Raw genomic sequence first — 23,247 nt, forward strand, 5'->3', positions numbered from 1 at the left:
TATACATCTGATTTTTAAGATCTGAGAGAAGATTTCTGCATAAAGAAATTCTGAATGGCTTACTTATTTTGCTAGGAAGTAGTTGTTACTGAAATGACTTAGTGCTGATTACTTTGAAATGCTGCTGAGCAAAGTTCTGAACCTTGAAATCAAGCTATAACTTCTGTAATATTGCAAAGTTGTAGGCACAAACAACTGCATTTGTGTTGGTGTTGTTTTTGCTGATTGTACAAAACCAAACACATTCAGTGTATGTAGAATGCTGTCTCTAAACTATGTTTTCACGTGCAGAAACCTGCATGGAATTCAAGCTCTTACGCATGTACTTGATTACCTCTGTATTAGAAATGTATGACACCTTTGAAATTTGAAATTCTAGTGTGTTTATGAAAATTTACAAGCAGTAGTGGGGAGTCTGTCTTGTGTAAATCTGTACCACAAACCCATTTTGAATGAAAGTAGTTGCTTCAGGCCACATTCAGTTTTTCTTTACATAAATTAAAATACGCTAAAGGGACAAAGTTTACACTGACACTTTTATTGTCTTCGACAACATAATTTATAGATATTTCCTGGTTAAACACCACATTCACGTTTCATATTTGATGAGCAGAAAGCTTTTACTTGATACATTCAGATACATTAGTGCCAGATGAATATCCCTTTGATGAAAATTTCTATGACTCATTAAGGCAATAACTTGAAATTAATTAAATCAAAACCAATTCGGGTACAAATCCCCTTCCATCTCCAAGCGGATTATTACACACAATTTTCAATATTCAGGGTATCTTTATAGTGGTGCATTCTTTCTTGCTGAAGAAACATTTTTGTTTTACTGAAAATGAGACAGCAAGACATGATTGGGAACTACAATACCAGAAGGGCTGTTCCTCAGCTTGAAACCAAACAAACTGCAGCAAAAGAGTACACATGGTATACTGCTCAGAGCTGTTGAAAAATATAGCCATTGCTGGTTCATATTAGCTTCAGCAGCTATTTTCCATCTGTAAAGACTCCTGGACTTAGAATACTTTTATTAAGCATGTCATTTCAGAACAATTTCCATTTTTAATGGATTGTTTTTATATTACTGATTTAAATTTGGAAAGAGAAATTAATGTCAAAAGGCAAGAAAAAGACTCAGGAAAGGAAGCTTCCAAAACATGTTGTGGCAATCTCGGGGCCAGAATGTGTTGACAAATTGTAAGGAATTTAGCAAACAGCAAAAATTAGGAATAAAAGTGTAAACTGGTGGTAAGATTGAGCAAAGCACAGTGACGGAAGAAAAGGTCTGCTCTACTGGAGTGAATCTTCATCTTTCAAATGAGCAAAGAGCATCCCTAATTAGGGTTCAACCCAGCTCTTGAGCCTGGATGGCAGCTTTGTTTGCTTAAAGCACTTTCTCCCTGACTAGGGCTACATTTTGTCCTTCTATCAGAATAGTAATATCGCTTTTGGCTGGCAGGGGTGGTGGTGTTTGTTACTTTTAAAATAATTTGCTTGAATAAAAGCTACTGTATAGATCCATACTTTGCTCAGGGAACTAGTATAACGTTAGCTACACGGAAGTACTGCTGTGCTGTCAGAAGCTCTGTCCAAAGGAAGGTATTTCTGTGTGCGTGTAGCTTTATCCTTCATATAAAGCAGCTTCATATCCCTTGTTCTGCAGGACAGAGATGAAAACCTGGATGAATCCATTTCACAGTACTTACAGCTATGCAACCTGTCACAGAAAGGCTGGTTTATGGCAGCCTTACGGCAATGGTGGACATTAGAAGCTGATTAAAAGGTGAAAAATGGCAGCTACTCATGGATCTTGGTAGAAAGGCTGAGGAAGAGTAGAAATTGTGTTGACTGCTGTGGAATTAGGTTGTGGAGTGTTAGGATGAAGTAAAGCCAACGTGTTAAAAATAACATAGCAGTATAGTGCTAGTAGTTTGTAGGAGTGTTCTGTAAGGGGAAATTGTGAAAGTATTTTTAGAAATAAAGGTGAACTTTTCACTGAGGCAAAGGAAGTGTTTGCTTTAAAGCATTAGGTAGTTTAGTACTTGATGAAGAAAGTGCTGGAATCAAGGCTTGAGAAGACAAATTCCTATCTAACAATCTATTAAAATAGTCCTGATTTTTATATCTCCAAAGTGTAGTTTTCTCCATCAAGGGTGAAATTAATGACGCTTTGAAAACAGTGGGAAGTGTTTTCAAACTAAGAATGTTTTTGTATGTCTAGTTGCAAAATCTTAAGTCTTTTTGATTTCTTCTCATCCCAGCATCTTGGCTGTAATGAGGAAAGAACAATTTAACAAACTGAAAACTTGCAGCAGATAATACGGGGGAAATGTTTTTTTTATTTATTTTGTATTTCTCGGTGATAGCTCTGAGGAGCCTATCATGTGCTAATTAGTTTTCATGTGCTAATTAGTTTTCTCAGTAGGCCTACGCATATAAAAATAAAGAACTTCCTTTCCTGTTTTCCCTCAGAGTTGGGTACAAGGGGAGTGGTAAATGGATGGAACCTTTGAGTTGTCCTTTCTGTTGGGAAGCTGAAGTAGCTTAGAGTGTGGAGAAGGAAGAAATAAGAGATTCTTCAAGAAAGAAGTACTTCCTAAAGCAGTGTTCATCTAAGGATGTGTAATTTATACCACCACCTTGGTATTTAGGCTATAGATAGTCACAGACTAATCCTTACTGAAGTTTGAATGATAGTAACTGAGACTTTTTAAAAATGTTGTTGTATTTGATACAGATTTTATAATTTTGTTTAGTCGCTTTTATGATATGAATAAAATAGCAGCCTTTTCCATCTTACGTAGAAAATATTATACTACAGTCTTTTATCCCAGAATTGACCTATTAATGTGATTGATAATGCAATATGGTATTATTTTTCTTAAAATAATTTTTAACTTGTATATGACTTGATATCAGACTTATGTAAATCCTGTTGGAGTGCAAAAGAAAAAAAAATGGTGAAGATAAGTTTTAAATTTTTTACGTGAAGCCAAGACACTATTTTTTTGTAATTACCAGTAAACATAACTCTTGCAATCTTAAAGTATGATTACGCTTAGCAGTTTAGACATGATTAATTAAAGTAATTCTGTAAATTCAGTTTTATTGAATTTATGCTTGATTAGTTTAAAGGCATTTATGGGAAATTTGACAAACACTTATTTATCAATTATACTGATTTTAAGTTGGCTTTTGATAGGCTTACTTAGGTGCTGAAACTCTGAAACAGTCCCATTAGCTTTGTGTTGCTATTTGTGGACTGTACTTAAGGGCAAGCAATTGCTGTCAGAATCTGAGCATCCGACCTCAAACTGTTCAGAGTAGGAAATGGGAAGAACGTCTCAGAAGAAGCACTTTTAAGCTCCTATGGTAAAAGCCTACCTTGACTGAAATTAGAAGTTCATTTTGCCATTGATTGCAGAGGGGCAGTATTTCGTGCCAACGATCAGGGGAGTTCTGAAACACATCATGTAAAATGAAGATTCTTCCTTTGATGCCAGAAAAAGGGGTGACATACTGAAAATGGGTATTTGAACCAACAACTTTCCAGTGGTTATTGGTCAGAAGGTCAAGAATTTGCATGTCTTTACATGTGTAATATGTACATGTGTAAAGAAAATAAAGTTGTTTTTGTTTTCCCACTAGAAACCTGGGGTGTGTGTATTGGAGAATACAAAACTGAGATTTGGCTGGGGGAGGGCCAGAAGAGGAGGGAGAAAAACAGCGAGAAGAGCAAACCAATATGGTTCTGCCTTTCAGACAGACATGCTCCCGGGTCAGCATACTGTGGAAATCCTTTAGACCTTCGGCTTCTAGGCACAATGAAATTCAGTTTTCACTGGACTCTCTTGTCTCTAACAGTATCTCTTTTCTTTTTGCATTGGTGAGTTGAAGCATTATGTTATTAGGGCAAAAAATAGCATAATAAATCATTCACAATTTGCAGTCTGCAGCATTGTGATGTTACAGTATTGTGCAGATACTGCAAGAATATCCGGTTTTTCAGGGGTAGTTTTTATACCTCAGTTCACACAAAGTTACTCTTATTTCTTGCAGTTTGCAACGCAGAAGCATGTAAACACTTTCAGATGAGTCTTGTGTAGAATGTACTATAACAAAAATAAATGTTTTGCCTCTGCTTGTTTTCTTTTTTTTTGTTTTGTTTGTCTTGTTTTCATTTTGGGTTGTTTTCTTCTTTTTCTTTAGGATGGTGAGCCAGTTAGACCAGGAGTAGCCATGACAGATCTTGCTACTGGGTTGTATACATATGGAGCAATTATGGCGGGTTTACTTCAGAGGTATAAGACGGGGAAAGGACTGCACATTGACTGCAATCTCTTGTCATCTCAGGTAGGAGTTTTAAAAAAATTGCTTTCAGTAGTGGAGGTGTTTGAACCTAAGAATACCATTTTGACATAAATTAATGCAAATTAGTTAGTACAACTAATAACAGTAATAATGACAATAATGGCATTAGTGACAGCTTCCTTATTCTGCCACTCTGGTAGTGACCATTTTATATGTCATGGTTACAGTTGCTACTGCCTTATGTTTGGTTTTCACTTTTTACAAAGGACCTCCATGTTCTTTGAAAACATGGGTTAATCAAGATTTATAATATCCCTGAGATTGTAAGTGACAGTTGTAGTAGATAATTTGAGATAGACAAGCATAAATGGTGAAACCACTGTTGGAAGGGAGGCCTTGGCACTGGGTAAAATTGCTACCAGAGTGACTGAATGACTTGTCCAAAATCACCCAGAGTAATCAAGTATCACCCGTGTTAAAGTAATGTAATCCAGGAGGTCAGCCTTTTGGCTCTGGGGATTAAACAATAAAGTAAGCTTGAAGATGCAGCATTTTCTCTAGGCACATTAAAGAGAAATCTCATAAAAATTGTAAAGACAAAGATGTTTTGGTCATGAAAGGTATTCCGTATACCATGAACAGTGAGAACTTTAAATTGCCTTTGAACACTTAAGCACCATTGCTGCAGTGATTTATAATTCACAAAAAGAAAGGGATGTTGGTATGAGCTACATATGATTGGATGATATTGTCTTGCTGATGTAGATAACCTCCTTGGTAGCAACTGGATATATGGTGCACAGGAATTTTTGTGTATATTTTAAAATGTACATCAAAACTGTATGCAGTGCTAATCAAAGCTAATACAGTGCTCCATTATTTTAATCTTTATTAGATTGCATTCTTTTTCACATTATACCTGTCAGTACATTTGAGAGATGATAGTGTCCCTTGTGAAAAAAGTTGGCCCTGGTGTGAGCAGGAGGTTGGACAAGATGACCTCCAAAGGTTCCTTCCCACCTATATCATTGTACGATAATAATGATTGAGACTAATGATTGAGGTTGCTCTTGTTTTAATACTTACTGCTCTTGGTTAAATACCTACTGAAATCGGATCTGGAAAGGAGGGGAAGCCCTTGCTTAAATCAGCAAAGAATTTTTCAATTTTTTCAGAAATGTTTGTAAGGACTGAACTCTTCATCATACTTACATATATTTGTGAATATTGTGTTTGTATTTGAAAAATGTAATAAGCAGTCCAGAAAAATATTTAAATGTATGTTAAACTCTTACTTAATATTTTGTATATATATAGAAGCATTTTTTTTGTTTAAGGTATCGGTGTTTTATATTATGGCAGCTTCTCCTTGATCTTTTTAATTTCTAATTTTATTAAAAGGACTTGCAGTAATTTCTATTAATTTTCAGAGCAATTCTGTTATTTTTTGATTCCTTGTTCCACTGTTTTTTGGCTTTTTTTAATGGCGCCTTCTTGATTATTGTTTGATATTTTATCAAATGCTGAAAGTAAGAAGAGTTAAAGTTAGGTGTTGCTATAACTCTCTTCTTTTATTTCTCCTTACTTTGTCACCTCATCTGTCTTTAGAATCTTTTTCCTTGGTTAGGATAGATTTGGCTATGCACAAAAGTGTTCTTATTGCAAAATTTCCATCTGAAGTTCCACGTCATTATCCTTCAGGCCACGCACTAGCATACACAAGAAAGGGAATGAAGACTTGGACAGATGGTAGTGAACAAAGCATGGCATGTGGTGTTTGACTTCTACGTGCTTAGCTGAAGAAGCACTAAATGGTGAAGGGACAGTCTAGTGATTTTTTTTTTATTATTATTTTTTTAAACAGTAATTAATTCCATCCTTGTTACCAAATTATATTTATCTAAAAGTTACTAAGAAGTAATTCCATACATGCACACTCTTATTGCAAAATAATTGTTTTTATTTACTTCAGTGTTGGGTAAATTAAACTGAAATAAGTTGCTATTTTGGAATAGAGTATGGGTATAAGCTGTTATTCAGAAAATAGCTATTTTGTTTTAGATAACCCTGTTACTTCAGTCCATATTAACTTTAGGGTCTTGGCCCAAGACTGTAATAGGAACTTTTATTAAATTGGAAAAAATATTTATGGATGAGGTGGTGGGGTACCAAAAATAAACCTATGTGATCAATCCTGTTAAAAAAACATGTTAAAATGAATGAAGAAAAATGTAACTGACAGCTGAGTCTCTCTGAAAACATCTAGTTTTCCTGGTTTGTTTTCTTTCTTTTTGCGAAATGGGTGGTTACTTGTAAGGCTTTAAGGGTGACTGTAGTAAGAAAGAGTAGCACAAATCTAAAAATTAATATAAAAAAAGAAATTGCTCTTGCAGTACTTCTGGTGGTAATGCTTTTTTTTTTAAAGGAAAGTTAGGCAATCACTGTGATACGATCAGGTTCTTGAAAGATCCATGCTTTCAAAGGGATTATGGTTTTACATACCAAGCTGAGAAATCTAAAGCTAGCTCTTCCTCATGTGATGAATGTTTAAAAAGAATGGCCTTTTGAAGTCTCTCACGGATGCTGCCAAAACAATAAGGAACCTAAAGTTGTAGACTTCTACTTTGTTAGGTTCTTGTTGCAGTTGATTAATGGTGGGATCTAGAGGTCAAACAGATGCATCATGATAACTTTTCCTTCAGCGTGAGTTTCACTGGAGTGTAGTAATTTTTAATGAGAAAAAAGGAATCTTTTTTCTGTGTGTAAAAGCAAAAGTGCTACTGAACTGTCCTCCTAGTAAGTGTTATGACAGCAGGGACCTCTATGAAACTTTTGGCTTTTGTCAGTATTTCATAACTGAGCTGATAAAGCAGCATGCTTGCACCTTTTGTCCATCCCTTCATCTGAACTGAGAATTGTGAAGCTGGCCTATACGTATGTCTTCATTGGGCAGTGTTGATAACTTTGGCTATGTCAGAAAGGAAAAAAAAAACCCCAGGGTTTGAAAACACTTCGTTAGAAATCCCTGACAACAGCTTGTTTTCTTTTATAGCAAAAAATCTAGCATGTACATGTCCATCTATGTCTGTGCTATCACTTTTCTGCATGCCTTATAGAAATGCAAGAGGATTTTAAAATTTTTTTTAGGGGGGAGGGCTGGAGGATACTTTTGATAATAATTTCCTGCACAGATATGCTAATGAAAAAGAGCATCAAATTGAATTCAACTGCCAACGAAAATGATCTGAAGGTTTTTAAAGAAATACCCCACTGACTGGCAAGTTTGTTTAGTATTTAACTGGTCTGTGTAGGACCAAATGATAAGTGAAATCCTGTTCTCTAAAGAAATGTTATTTTTAGAATATCTTAAATGGACATTTTTCTTTCAAATTCTGTATATAGCAAACATTTTTGCCCTATAGCTTTATAGCACCTTATTACTACCGAAGAGGATTTCTTTCCGCACAACAAAATAGAATTCTAGGATTTTATTGCCAAGTGAGATATGGTGACTGCTAGGATGTGGTTTTGCAGTGAGCACTAACTTTCTGTATCTCTCATCTATAAACTTTTAACCCATGTCATACAATTCCTTTGAAATTTTTGACTTTTAGATGATTTACAGTTGTCAGCTCCAGACCTTTCAGCATCTAAATAGTGTCCTTTAGATGATGCTAGTAAATAAGAAGGAAGTGGGTTTTGGATTTGGTTCCAATTATGCAATTGTGCCTTTTCTTCTGTTGTGGCTTAAAAAAAAATCTCTTGGAAGTTTTAATATCCTTCCTGTATTTAATTACAACCAGGCTCCAACAAATACTGTAATAAGTTGGTTTCTCTTGGATTGAAAAATCTGCAAGAAGCATTTTACATTTAACATTTCTGCAATTTTGGAGTGTATTTTTTTCCCAGATTCCACAGACAGGATAATGTGGTTAATATTGTTTGTATTATATGATTGTTCATCAGACACTGCTCTGCTTCTGATTACTATGTTTTAGTTTGTATTTGCCATAGCAAAATTTTCTCAAAATTTTGAAATGACCCTAGAAAAACCTGGCAAATTGGTATAAATTATTTTCTATATTCCGTCTTGGTGCTTTAGTTTGGCAGTTAGTTTGCTGAGATAATGGTGAGGTTTAGAAACCATTACTTTTTGTTTCTGCATCACTTTTTTCCAAGATGATTGTGTTTAAGGCTTATCTATTTAAGGTGCTTTTAGTGCTCTCTATTCAGGGCTTTCATGACATGTCTTTTACAAATTATTGAGTATAGGTGAAGCTGGTTACAATTACATACTGCCTGTAGGATATAAATAGCATCACAGGATCCCTGAGCAGTAAGTTGTGTGAGAAATATCAATCTTGGAACCCAAATGCTGTTGAGGTGTCTTGACTGTATTTTCTTGCTTTTCTCCTTGCAAAATGAGAGTTGCGAGTTGACTGAATACAGAAAGAAAATCTGCTTTTTTAGAGGTCATTGCTGCTGGTGATTTCAGAGGCCAGCTAAGACGACTGTTACACAGTTGTCTTGTTTTGGGTATGGTTTGAATAAGCGGTTCTTTTTTACAAGCTTATAAAGCATCATCTTTGCAAAACATTGTTTTCTTAATCTCTGCCATGATAAAAAAATTGTGTATGCACACGTTGTCTTTTTCACTGCATAGCTCTGATATGGAAAAATAATAAAATCTGAATTAATGTGAGTGTTTCTTTAAATATACACTGTGCATTAAACACTTTTCTTGGCTACTATTCTTGATAATTTCCATTGAGGACATCAGTATAACTAAGAACAGAACTTATCCCTCGGGGTATTAAGTAGCCAGAATTTTATTGAATAGACCAGAAGACCACACTAACATGACAATAACTCAATTTAATATTGGTCTCTGTGGAATGTGTGTTGTGATTTCTAATGATTAGTTATGCAAAAAGTCGTTGGTAGATCATACTCCAACCAGATCCTGGATTTATTTAGTGGCTTTCTTTACTCCGTAAGCAGAGTACATACCCAGATTGCAAGGGAATTTCTTCTTTAGCTGCTATCTGACAGTAAATTCTGTGCCTTTTTGTCTTTGCTGCTATTGTTCTTGTGCTAATGAAACTAAGCTTGAATGTGTTGCAGCTTCATTTTCCTGTGTTGAGCTACCTCTGTCATCAATTAGAGAAAGAGTAGGAGGGAGGTAGAAAAAACATGCCCGTTTAATACATAGAAAAAAAAAATGGCTATCTAGAGTGGGTAAGGGAAAGAGCTTGAAGACAAAGGAAGACATTTCTTTTAATGAGTTTATTATTTAGATGACCTTTGAATAAGGGTGTAATTCTGGAAATGGAATCAAGATGTTTGTTGTAGTTTATTACAAGCAGATCATATTTCGGGATCATGCTCAGTATTAGGAGAAGGATAACCTGGGTAGTTCAAAAGAAATGGGGATGATTTGAGCAACTAGTAGCAGAATAAGCACTTTTAGTGTACCCCAAAAGCTCACCCTTCCCTCTAAACCCATGGAAGCCTTCAGAAGTCATTCTGTAAATTGGTCAAATTTGGATAGGGCCTTTCGACACCTTATGTACTATTTATTTATGTAAATAACAAGGAAAAGGGCTGTAACTTGATGGAAGAGGTTTCAATTTTATGTCATGGAAAATTTTAAGTTAGCAAAACAACTGATTTCTATGTGCTGTTAAACCTCTGGAAATCTAATAAACCTTAAGAAGTATGTCATTTTTGGGTATGCTGATGGAATGCTAGCTAAGGCTTTAACACTGCTTGGTTTGATCGCCTCAGATAGCTCTGACTGAAATTTCTCCGTGGATTATAATTTCTAAAAAAGGTGAAGTAAAGGATGATGCTGAAACAAATTTGGACTAAGGACTTCTTTTTGGTCTGTTGGAGTTCTGCTGCCATGACTCTGTGTTCCTCCGTGTTTGTATTACTCAGCACTGTATTGTCTCTGGCTCATCAATTAAATTGCAAACACTTTAGAGTAGTGACATGTGATGAGGCCAGAGGTCATAATTCATTAGTTATGTATTATGTTATAGCGAAAGCTATAAAAAAAAGCTTTCAGACTCTGGTTTAGGACTTCAAAACCAGGTATCCATTAAACGCTATCTGAAAGTCAGAGTTCAGTTATTTGTAAAAATGCTTTGCCTTCTTTGGAATGAGTATTTGTAGTACCAGATTTCTCTGATAAAAATTGTGTGAAGTTATTATGATTCAAGCTTACTCTGCACTATAACAGTTTGGTTTTTTGTGGTACTATTTAAATATTTTGGGAGATCGATTAAGGAAAAACTTCCTTCTTCAGAGAATCATTTACAAATTTGTTGTCACTATTCAAAATGCATTATCAGGCAGAAGTGCCATATTTTGACTCCAGACTCATTGGTAATGCCAACCCATTTATTTCTCAAATCAAATAGAACTTTGGACGACATTTCTCTGACTTGTATGCTGTTTAACAGCTCAGTAGATGAACCACATCCACATTGCGGACAGCATTAAAGTGCTCAAAAAAGCACGACTGAATGGTGGGTGTTCGTTAATGCCGCAGAGGCACAGAAATACAATCTTGTGCATTGTAAAACATCCTGTTTCAAACATTTCATTCAATTGCATGGGTTTGTTATTTGTGTCATCCCTGTAGTGCATTGGCACATAAGTACTTAATGGGCAGTGTCCGCAGACCTTTCAGTGTTACAACTAATGCCAGTGTTGTTCTGCTGAGATAACACTGTTACCACCAGAGGAGATTTGGCTGTGATAATAGGGGTGGAATATTTGCACGTTTCTCGCCCAACCAAATACACATGGCTTGTTTCTGTTTGTGCCTCCCTGTGTGTCACATGAAAAACCTAAAAATTTACCTGCTTGCACTGCTGCAGCACAAGCTGTTGAAATTATTATTATTTTTGTGGAGGGACAATTCTCCACAGATAAGATGAAAATTACGTTGTCGGGACCAGACAAACGCACTTAAGATTCCTTTTTCTGTGCAAGTATTAATGTTGATAAATGTGGAGACAAAAAGATGAGTTCTGTAAATGGTCAGGTATATGCATATTTTCATTGTGAATGGCACTGTTTTTAATCATAAGATCTAAAGTGAAAAGTGCCTTAATACAGCTTCTTTTGGATGTTGGCAGCTTTCCATGGAGAAGCATCCTTATTACTGATTAAATAAAACAATAGCATCCTTCACGAAGTGTATGTAGCATCCAAATTGGAACTTCTGGATACTGCCCTATTACAAATAATAATAAAAATAGCTATAGTTATTCTGATGCGTGTCCTCACAGGTAGTTAATTTTTATATGAGCAAAATCTGTTTGTCTGCATATTATTTGTATGTTTTGCTTTTTTCATTCTCAGCTGTCAAATATAGCTACCATTTTTAAACTCAAATTGTTCTGTGTTTTACCAGTATGCTTGCAGTTCTTTGAATGAATAGAAGCTGCTCTGAGAACTTGATCTGTGCTATTTTCTAAATAATCAATGAAATACAACCAGACATCATTACATAGAATTAAAAACCAGATAAGTTGTAATTCATATTAAATGCATAGGTTCTTGGTGGTAAAGGCAACAATTAAGGAATAATATAAGAAAATGTGTTATAGCAGTAAAAAAACCTTCATAAAATGTAGCAGAAGAAACTTTTTGTAAGTTGAATTTTGCCTGGACTTAGTAAAGCTGTGTGAAAATACAGAGTGTAATGCATTTAATATTTCAGTGGATATGTATACTTTCTTCAGAGAAGATGGAGACTTGAGGAAATGATTGTAAAATGTCATTTATAGTTAAAGTTGTCTGATATGTCTGTTATCAGAGTCTGATTTTAGTTCTTATAACTTTGCCAAAGTTTTAACTGTTTTGGCTGAATTTTCCATGTCATGGAATTGCCAAAAAGTGATTTGTTTTCAGTTACTATTAAAATGATTCATCTGTTTCCAGGAACAAGTTATGGGAAAATATGTTGATGGGCGCTTTTTTTTTCCTCCTAAGAAACTCAGTGCCTTCATTCTTTGGAGTGGAAACTTGAAACCTGGCAGATGAATCACCCTTGTTTCAGGGAAGTGCCTTTTGAAAGGAACTCGAGGTGGCAGAAGGTGCAATGTGTACAATATATGAAGTGCATAAAGGCTGGTAGGGACTCTCTAGGAGATTCAGTGGAGTGTTTGGGTTGTGTATTCCTGAAGAAGTTGGAAGTAAACATTCAATAAGTACCTACCAATTAAATGAGTCAGAAGTTTGATACAAAAATAGTATAGGACCATATGATTAAGGTTTAGACAGAAGTGCACCAAGATCTTGCACAGAGCATACAGACTAACGTTGGAGTTCTTGGGTTTTTTAAAACTGAACATTCTCTTTAATAGTTTTTTTTTTTTTAAGTGATGGATTCCTTAGAGCTGTTCCTGTGTTGTTAGGAAGCTGAAACACAAATTTTTCAGTGGTTGAAGTAGTACCTTTTTTTACATTTTCAAAAAAGCTTATTAGTATTTTATTTTAATCAAGAAAATGTAATTTATTCTTAATTCTAAAATGGTGCTTGCTTACTTGCTTCAACCAGAGCTCATTTAAAAGAAATTTTTTTTTTTTCTCTCTCTTTCGTGCCAGTTCTGTCTAATAGATTCTATGGTCAGGATTTTTATTTCTGATCCTTCACCTAAAATTCATCTGAGTGTGTGTAGGTTTGTTTTTGTTTTTTTAAAGTGGAGACTAAGGAGAGCTGGGAGTCCATTTAACATTTAGTTCCTCCTGAAGCTGTGTGCTGAATAATATATATTTTTGAAATTTCAAGTCCTCCATCTGTTAGTTGCATCAATCTTCGCTGTTGTTGATACTAATTGAATCTTAATCAGGAGATGTTCTCCACGCTGTGGAAAGGAGGGAAGTGTTCATTCTGGTCTTTTATAAGCTCTAAATAGCTCATTAAAAAAATCATTCGTAGATCGGTTCTTTTTGTTGTTGTTGCATTTCACAGAACTCAGTTAGCAGTTTGCTGCTACGCAAATGCCTTGTGTTTTTGAAGATGTCTCAGTTTCTCTATATTTATGTAGTCTAAACTTTTTTTATAAAGCAAAAGTTGTTTTCAGCCATCGTTTTCACACTAAAAAAGTATCTACACAATTGGCCACTTTAAAGTCTGTTTTGCTCTCTAGCTTTCTTCCCCTCTGAGAATCCACGTTCAAGATAGGGTTTTCAAATACATTACCTTTTGTTTTTCTCGTTGCGTGTATTTTTTTATTGTTTCTAGTTCATTGAGCACCTCCTAGCACATCATTTCTGTGACGGTATGATTTGCTGTGTGCTATTTGATCAAGTGGCTGACTTTAATCAGCAAGTCCCACATGCTGCATGTGATTACTGTCATAGGGTTGGATACCTGCTTAAGTGTCTGGTTGGAAGGCCCTAAAACAGGACCTAATGTGAGACCTGTTCTAAAATTGTAGTTATTTGTCATTAAGGATTTGGTTTTATCTTTACAAGATTGTATTTGTGGCTGGGATTATACCATCTGCTGATGCATCAATGCCAGTTTTCTCTTGTGAAGGGTGAATTCATGGTCACTTCCTCCTGGAGGTTCACGTTAAAAGAAATCAGCATCACTGGGAAGAAAACACTGTTTACCCAGAGCACAGTGTTTGTAACGCGACCACAGGCATTTTCTAAAGGCAGTGTAGACTCTTTAAGCCTTGGCCTACATGATAGTAGTCTTGCTCTTTTAGTTAGCTTTTGCAGACCTCTTCAAAGTCATTCATGGAATTTGCTGGTCTGCAGTGCACTGGTTGAAAGCAGCTACAGTACTACTGGCTCTTGAAGGGGAGGGAAAAAGCTATGTGGATGGGATTATGGGACAACAGTTGTGAACTCAGGAGAAGGACAGACCTGCTGCCTTGCACAGATGTAGGGACACTACTGATGAATTTGTAAAATCTTGCCCCTTTGTGGGCAGTGGCTTTGCTGTGTACTTCACAGAATCACTAAGGTTGGAAGAGATCTGTAAGATCATCAAGTCCAACCATCAACCCAACCCCACCATGCCCATTAAACCATGTCCCACAATGCCTCGTCCACATGTTCCTTGAACACCTCCAGTGATGGTGACTCCACCACTTCCCTGGGCAGCTTATTCCAGTGTCTCACCACTCTCTCAGTAAAGACATTTTTCCTAACATCCAGTCTAAACCTCCCCTGGTGCAACTTGAAGGTGGGAAATGTCTGCCCTGCCTGGCCTGTGGGTGTATGGCACTCTTGAGCTGATTTTTAGCTCCTGCAGAGCTCTCAACTCCAGGCTAGATGGGAAGCCCTTACGTGCCCAGACGTAAGGTGATGTTCGTCGACAGCTCCTGGGAAGGCTGTGGCTTCCCAGTGGGCCCGTGTGGGATGGGCTGCCTTGAATTGTGGCAGCTTTCTTGCCTCTGTGCAAGGCTGTGGTTCCTGCTGCCCAGTTCATTCTTGCAGGAGTCTGAAACACAGTTGCCTGTCTAAAAACTGGTAGAACAGAGCACCGTTCATTTTGGCATGGTGCCATGTCCTGTAGCAGTTGGGTCAATGTTAGGATGTAACATAAAACATGCATGCACTCTCTACGGCAGCAGCAAGGTGATTGCAGGCTAGTAAGAACTTATTTCTACTCTCATTAAGCCTTGTGGCTAAACATAATTAGACTTCAACTGGAAGAGTGGCGTTTTCTTGGTAGAGATAGAAGTTTTTGCTCTTGAGGGTTTTTTTTTGTTTATTAAAAAAACACTCAAGAAGCAAGAATTGAGGGTCACCCCATGCACATGTCTGTGGAAGTAGCTTCAATGCAAATATACAAATGAGAAGGGCGACGGGGGGTAACTGCAAAAGCAAAATAAACCAAACTTGAATGTTGATTTATTAGTGTCAAGCTATTTTTTGCAACATGGAAAGGGAAAAACATCTAAAACAGTAAAATCGATCATTAGGTAAATACCAGCGTAGGATCAGTGATTTTAAGAGAGCTTTGTCAGTGTACACCAAATGAGGATTATGGTCTTATGTTCAAATTTTTCTCTTGTAAAGATCCTTTTTCCATGTCACCAGAAGTATGGAAAAGGTGTAAGTGGAAGATTATTTGCCTTTGCACAACAGAAGGCACTGAAATTTTCCGGGATGACTTTTTCTATAAAGTTATAAATTAATATTTGGGTTAGTAGTTCAGTAGTACAGCATAAAATAAGTTATCTGTGCTGCTGTAAAATGCCTATGTCTCAAAGTTCCTAAAAGACAGTCTACATGCCTACTTTAAGAAAAAGTAAACAAAGAATGAGAAAAAAAATAGATTAACTTGGCCAAGAGTCAAATCCTTGTTAAGATATGTGGCAGGAAAGCGGACACAAAATTGGAGGGAGAAGAAAGTAAAGAATATAATTAAAATGTTATTTTCTCCTCTTTCCAGTTACCTGTCGTCTTTTGTTATTCATATACACATGTTGAACTTGCATGTAAATGATTGATTGACTCAGTGACTCATTGTAATAAATTATGTTTGATGTGCTATCTTGAAAAAAATCTTTTGAAATTCTGTCTCTTTTCTTTGTCTGCTCACCTTGTGGCTTTTAATATCTTGTTTCCCATCTGTCTGATTCCATCATAAGCTGAGCATAACTTTTCAGACCTTAATGTAGCTCTCTTTTTGTTCTGGTTTAAGTAAGTATGTAACGCAAATATGTGATTTAGCCATCAACAGTAATATCAGAAAGGAATGTTGAAGTGTGTGTTCCCTTTATGGATGTGAAATAAAGAAACGCTTATCTGTAGATATTTGATAATACGTATTTACAGAGCATAGATCTGTCTCTGCAAGCAAATGAATAGAGACATGTCTGTATCATTGTATTACATCTGCTTTAATGTTACAAGTCCAAAGGTTACTTTTAAGGATTAGTTCTTAATTAAAGGAGAAAAGAAATGGGTCTATAAGGTTTCAGGAAAGCAGTTTGAAATATAGATTTAAAAATACTTAACTGAATATGTAATACAGATGTACCCAAACTTCATTTTGAGAGATTGATTGTACTATAGATATTCCTACCGCAAGAAGTGTCTCTCACAGTGAGGTCGTAAATGAGTCTTGAGTTACAGGGGAATTTGGAGAAATAGACTTATTTTGTTAAAAACCATTTTTTCTAGGGGATATAATGTCTGTAGAAATGTTCAGTTCGGGGTATCCTTTTTTTTTATGCTTATAGTTTAGCAGTTTGCTTAACAACTGTAAGCTATTGGTAGATAAATTCTTTGTGTTCTTTATTAAGGACTTAAAATGTATCTGCTGAAAGATTTTTTTGGATAGTGCCTTTTTAGTGAGAGTAAATCTTTGGAGAGACCAGAGAGAATGAACTGGGCCAGGAAAAGAGGAAAGGGAAAAGCACAGTAGTCCTGGGACTGTCTATAACAGTTTCATGGGACAGTAGAAATAGAATTGTCTTTTAAGTCTGCTCAATTCATCAGAGAGGAGTTATTAAAGGGGCAAAAGGCCACAGAGTTCACTCAACTAAACGTGCTTGTACGTAAAACACAAAGCATTGAAATTTATACTTTGATGTGGTCAATGTAAGTTTATTTGGATGATGATGATGATACTACTACTACAATTAATCATTTTTGGCTGGCTGATTTGACTATGAACAAGGTACCCAACTCAGAGAAGGAAGTCAAAGGGAACCAAAAGCTTTTTTCCTTCATAATTTATTGAAAAAAGAATAATAAGTAAACCAGTTTCAGCAGAATACGTAGGCATATGCATTTAAGCAAGTGATCAGTACATTGACTGAAATGGAATTATTCCTCAGACTAAGTATCAAGTTGAACTGAGGCCTTGATATAGTCTAAGCAACTTGTGGTTCCAAAATTGCTGTCTTTACTAAGCTTCTGACTTCCTGGCATTTGCTGTCTATTGCTACTGAAACAAGTCTTTGAGCAGAAACTTTACTGGTGCCATTCCAATATCTAGTGAGTATTATGTTTTAATTCTTTTTTTCCTGTGGTACTGTGAACAAGTGCTTTGGAGAAATCTAGATGTGTATGTTTTCCACCATTGAAAGAATTATATTCACCTCATCGAGAAAGCTGAAGCAATCTGCAACACTGTGTTAAAAAGATATTTTTTAAGGATAGAAGTTTTCTTGTGAAACTTCTTGTGAAGAATTTTGTTTGAAACTTGTAGCTCTATTTCTACAGCACAGAATATAAACAAATAAATGGAATGAAATCTTGGCTCAATTGTATTCAATACCAATATTTTAGGATTTCTGTTTCACTAGGTTTTAATTTGCTATGTTCTTCCCAGAGTTAAGTTTGGTAGAGCGTTTCCTTCCAGAAGTGTGAAAAGTTAAATGCATGTATCACAGAGGGCATTCTTGTGTCTTTAAAAGTAAAAGCCCATTGTAGTGAATGCATCTCACCTCGCAGTGAAATTTGTGTGGAATACAGCAACTGTGTAGTGTTACACACAAATACAGAGGAATATCTAACGATTAATATTTCATCATCATTGCATAGCCATTTGCTGTGGTAGAAAAACTATCACTATGGAGTGTGACCCAAAATTGAAAAATAACAGGAATGATGGGTCTAGGGTATGTGTTATTAATAACACACTTTTGTGACTCATTAAACTCTTTCTGTAATAACGGTGCGTTTCATTCTATGTTGCTGAGGAAAGTTGCAAACCAGAAGAAAAAGTCCTTTCTACGTGCTCCCAGATCCATTTCCTTAATTGCTGAGATTTTCCTGGGGACTGAAGGTCAGACTAGACACGGTTCAACATTTTAGCTGAATGAAGTGACTCTGGGCTATAATAAGCTGCAGCTGAAATCCAACTACAAACTGTTTTCCAACAGTACTCAGGAATTAAGGCATTGTATTTGTAGTTAGTATATATAGATATAGTTTTTAGCAGCAGTTAAATTCTTATTTGCTGTATATTTTCCTAGGTTTTCTGCTGGGCTAAATCACTGTATCCATGATTTACAGTTAAATATTTGCTTTAAAGATGAGAGTGACACATTCACATTGCCTTTTCAGCATATATGGAGAAAGGAGAAGAAAATGAAATGGCATTTTTTTTCCTAGAAATTCTGATATAATTCACATATTGGAATGTGAATGGTGGACTCTGAATGAATTACTGCATGTTTTGATGTATATTAGACTAATTAGTAGGCACAGAATAGTGTAAACACTTGGATCATCATAGCAAATTTCTTCCATCTAGGGGAGAAATATGAAGAAAATTGTATTTTTGGAAAAAAATGGCATATTGTTTAGGCAAGCAGTTGCACTTGCTGGCACAACTAGTTAACAGCGTAAAACAAATATATTGTGTCTGCTGAATTAGTAATAACCTTGCATGCTAACTGTAGTACTTTATTGCGTTACTTGGCTTCAGATATAGTCACACACTGTGTTCTCTTGAAGAAATGAGAATAAAGACTCTGCCATTGATTATAACAGAACCACTTTTTCATGCATTGTAGATGTTCACTTCTTTATCCTAAGATACATTTGTGCTTACAAAGTATATATTTATCCCCTCAAATTATGGTTACTAAATTAGCATGCCATATTTTTCACAAAATTAATCTTTTTCCAGTTTTGTCTGTCTGACTAATAACTTGATAAATCTCTCCATATCTTCTAATGGCAGATGATTTATTAAGGCCTACCACTTAATTAATATTACAGAGCATGTGGGGAGCTGAAGAATTCAGAAGTATTTTCCATAGCTTGGACATGTAAAATGAGAAGCATAGGAGAAAACAGAAAGATAATCTTGTAACTGAGGAAAAGCCTTTGTGACTTAAGCATGGGATTGAGGTTCAGGAAATGGTGAGTTCTATCCCACAAATCCATCATGCTTCCCACTAGACTTTGGACAAGACACTGATTTTTTTCTTTGCTGCAGTTGACCATTCTGCAAAATATTTAGGGTAATACTGTCCTATCTTAGAGTAGTTTAATGCTACATTTATCTGGCATTACTAGTGTAACAGGACACGTATTATTTGTTGAGTTTATTGAGTTATACTTGTACTAGCACTTCCTAGATACACTTATACTAGATAGAGATGTAGCCTGAACTTTTTCATATTAAAATTGTATATAATATGTAATATATAAAGGATACTTCTGTGACATAAATATTTTAACTTATGTATCTGAAGCACATATAAGTTGACAGAAATCTCAGAGAAATTGTCAATGAAGTTTCAGCTTTCCTGAATAATTTAATTTTTCTCCATTTCCAGGTTGCATGTCTCACTCATGTAGCAGCTAATTACCTTAATTGCAAAATCGAAGCAAAACGCTGGGGTACTGCTCATGGGAGTATTGTTCCGTATCAGGTAAGCAGAAAGCATTAGGTTTTTTTGCTCTTGGAATTTGTAATTTTGTGTATTATGAGATTAAGAATTGACTTACTTTTCTCATGACCTGCTGTAGTCTGTAATGTGTCTGTGTCTAGGTAGGACAAGGTTCTGTTGTTCATTGTCATTTCTGCATTTTGCATATTTCTTTATCAGCAGTAGATTAGTAACAGGACACTGAAATAGATCAAGGGTGTTTGCTGAAATTGGATGACTTTAAAGCTAGTGTGATGACTTGATTGGTTTTCACCTGACGGAGAAACTTTTTTTAAGGGTTACCTGACTGCCATACCAGTTATAAACTGAAGTCTTTTGCCTCTGAATTTTGGTATTTTCATCTTGTGAGTCTACAAGAATGGTCTAAATGACCGTGAAGATCTGGCAGTTCTACGTATTTGTCATTTTCTATTGATTTTCCTACAAATCACTGTGGCTTAGTGAGACAACAGGTTGGCAAAAGGAATTAACCAGACCTCAGATCTCCCCAGCGGAATTCATAGTCTGCTACATCTAATGAAGAGTTGAAATTCCTTAAAATAACATGACCTTCATCATATAAACAAGCACAGGAAAAAAGAAAAATTACTGCAAGTTTTATCTTACTTCTGGCTAGTATGGGAAACTCTTCCAGTAAACAAAGAAAATTTTGTTCTTTTCTAGCTGATCGTTTAGTGTTCTTGATGGAATTCATGCTAACTTATGGAGACTTGGCTATACATTTAATTTAAAAAAATCTATATTTCGTAATTTTCGGCGCTTCTCATCAAATAGTTGGCAGCTAGGTAGGCAGAGCCTGGATTTCTTAATTTCTGGCCAGAGTCCTTTAAATCCTGAGAGGGACAGTTCCCAGCCTTTGTCTGGGAGAACAGCACCTAAACACCACTCAGTTTCTTTACCATCTCCTTTCTTTTAAGAGAAAGTGAGGGGAAACTTGATGTATTGTCGTCTTCCCAGTGGTGAAGATGGTGGTGATCGTAACATAAAAAGATTTGCTGCTTGTGGCCATAGAAACTCTGAAGCAAAAATATTCCATCATTTTGCAGAATGCTATCCCTGGCTAGTGTCACACCCAGGCCTCCTCAGGTCTAAAACCAAAATCAATTGTTTTTGCAAGAGCTACGCCTACTTCAGCTAGGAGGCTTTTTCCAGTACATACCAGTGCATAGGCAACTGTCTTGTTACGGATTAGCTACAACAGATTGCAAATTATCTCAGACCGATGGGGACGTTGCGGGACTCTTTCTGCAATGATGTTTGGTCCTGCAGTATTCTCATCTCAGGTGTAGTGCAGCGCAGCTACGGCTGTGCTGGTCTCTGGTCAGGACAGCGTAGCAGTACGGCCGTGTTTTCTAGAACCAGCTCTGCATGACCCAACGTAGCCAGGCATCCGCTACACAAGTAGTTACATTCTGCTGTGTTTCTGTGATGTGACCTTTTGGTGCAACCCTTTTTGAACTTTGGTATGTTGAAAGAATAAAACAGATCTGAAGTGTCTGAAGTTTGTATAAGCAAAACCAAAAACCTGACTAAACAAAATATTTTATCTTCACCGTACTTCATTTGGCTGAATAACTGAAACTTGCATTCTTTTATGTCCTTTTGCCTTTGTTTTTCCACAGTCAAAATGAAAAGAAAAGCATACATTGGGTATCCTTTGTTTCTTTTTTCATAGGCAGTTCTCTAGATATACAAAATTTGAGGAGATTGTTTTAGCTATCTTCTGGTTTAATCTAGATTAGTCAACATGTAAATAACCATTTTATTTTTTAAAAATCCCATCTAAACTGTGGTTCATGTGTTTCTGTGTGCTGTTTCTGTGGTAGATATTAGAAACATTACCTCAATATTATAAACAATTTTAATCTGAATTTTCTTGTTCATAAACCAGTAATTAGGGAGGATTTACTATGGGTGGAGCTGTGTGTGTGTGTTTATGGCTCATCTGTTAACATTCCATCAGCTAGCACGGTTATAATTCTGACTGTAACCATAAGTATATTATGCTTTCTAGAGTTTATTTTTCACTTTACTAACATAAGCTATACTTAAACTGCAGAGCTCTTCAGGAACTTGAATTAACCCTCACTGTCACTATTGTACCGCTTTTATAGTTGCTTCCATAGCTCATTTGTAATATAGTTTAGAACAGAACTCCAAAACCTGACTTTCATCCCTCATCCTAGTTATTGAATATACTGTCTTTTGCTTACTAAACTAATATGTGGCTATCACAGTGCTAATTTTTACAAATAAATGTTGGGGTTTTTTTGTTTCAAGATATTTTGTGCAAGTGAGCTATAATTTGTTGGAATAATAAAAATAACTTTTCAGGAAATTGAATTTTTATGTATTTCAGAACAAGTATGTGGTAGCGAACTGTTGTTTTTTTTCCTTGTGTCCTTGACTTTATTTTGTTTTCATTTGCTGTATTTTGAGTTTTCACACAGGTAGTAAATTATAACTGTGAAGTGATACAGAGCCTGCAATCCTGCTAAAAAATGTCAGACTGTGTTAAATCATGGAAGATTGTGTAAACATGAGAGATCCTTTTATAGATACTACAGAGGCAAAATCTAAATAATTTACGTCATCTTTCTGTGTGACAGAAGTCTGATCAGAGTCACAGTAGAGTACTGACCAAAAATGAAGAACTCTAGATTCTAATCAACCAAAATCAGAAATAGATTTTTGGGTGCTGAACCCTTCATGAGAAACTATCTACTTCGAGCATATCTGCTTTTTAATCAGAGCAATGTTGTTTGAATAGGTCACTCTTGTGATAGTGCATGTAATCAGATCCCAATTTGCTTGGTTTCAAGTGTTAGAACACAAACCTTGAGTTCTGGGCTGTATCTGAAATGTAATTAGTGCAATTTTTTTAAACAAGTTTCTATAATGAGACACCTTGTTTAGCTACAGCTGCTCCATGATTATCCAGAGGAAATCAGGGGCTTAAAAGCATCCGGTTTACATAATTGTGCTGAAAAGTAAAGTTGTATTACTGTCTTTCGTTTGGGGTGGTAAGGTCTTCTCGCATCCGTGTGGTTTCAGCAATGTAGCTATCTTGCCTGTACCACATGTGAGATCTAGATACTCGATTTCTCATCTTCCAGTTGGCCCACTTGGAATGGATATTCATTCTCCTAAGAAAGTCTATTGTAACCTGCGTGTTTACAGGATGTTTCCTGTGGCAGCTTATCACCCTGCTATCGGACACCCGTACAACTGGGCAGCACTTTCAGAGGCAAACTTTCAGCAAAAGGTATAGGACTGTTTTCTCTCGGGCCATAATGATGAAAGTCTCTTTAAAAACAGAGAAACCAAGTTTTTACAGATATCCCCCCCCCCCCAAACGAATATGATACTATTTCTTTTCCAGATTTGGTCCCAAGACTCACAGGGTCTTCTCAAGTATACTTCAGTGTATTTTCAGAACATGCAAAGGGCACAATCATTCTGCACAGAAGTTGAAACCACAAGGCAGGAAATAAATTATTATTTTAACCAATTATCTTTTCTGTTGACTGAC

General features: G+C 36.0%; 1 protein-coding gene across 1 annotated transcript in view; it reads left to right on the top strand.

Moving 5' to 3' along the window:
• The window catches only part of SUGCT (succinyl-CoA:glutarate-CoA transferase), a 329,571-nt gene that overhangs the window by 44,162 nt on the left and 262,162 nt on the right, over positions 1–23,247 (top strand). Inside the window, exons 8-9 of the mRNA XM_059818897.1 lie at positions 4,219–4,362; positions 19,602–19,697. Of these exons, the coding sequence (XP_059674880.1) occupies positions 4,219–4,362; positions 19,602–19,697 (240 nt within the window). The remainder of the gene's footprint in view (positions 1–4,218; positions 4,363–19,601; positions 19,698–23,247) is intronic.

The sequence above is a fragment of the Gavia stellata genome, chromosome 6, assembly GCF_030936135.1.
Source record: "Gavia stellata isolate bGavSte3 chromosome 6, bGavSte3.hap2, whole genome shotgun sequence".
Lineage (NCBI taxonomy): Eukaryota > Metazoa > Chordata > Aves > Gaviiformes > Gaviidae > Gavia > Gavia stellata.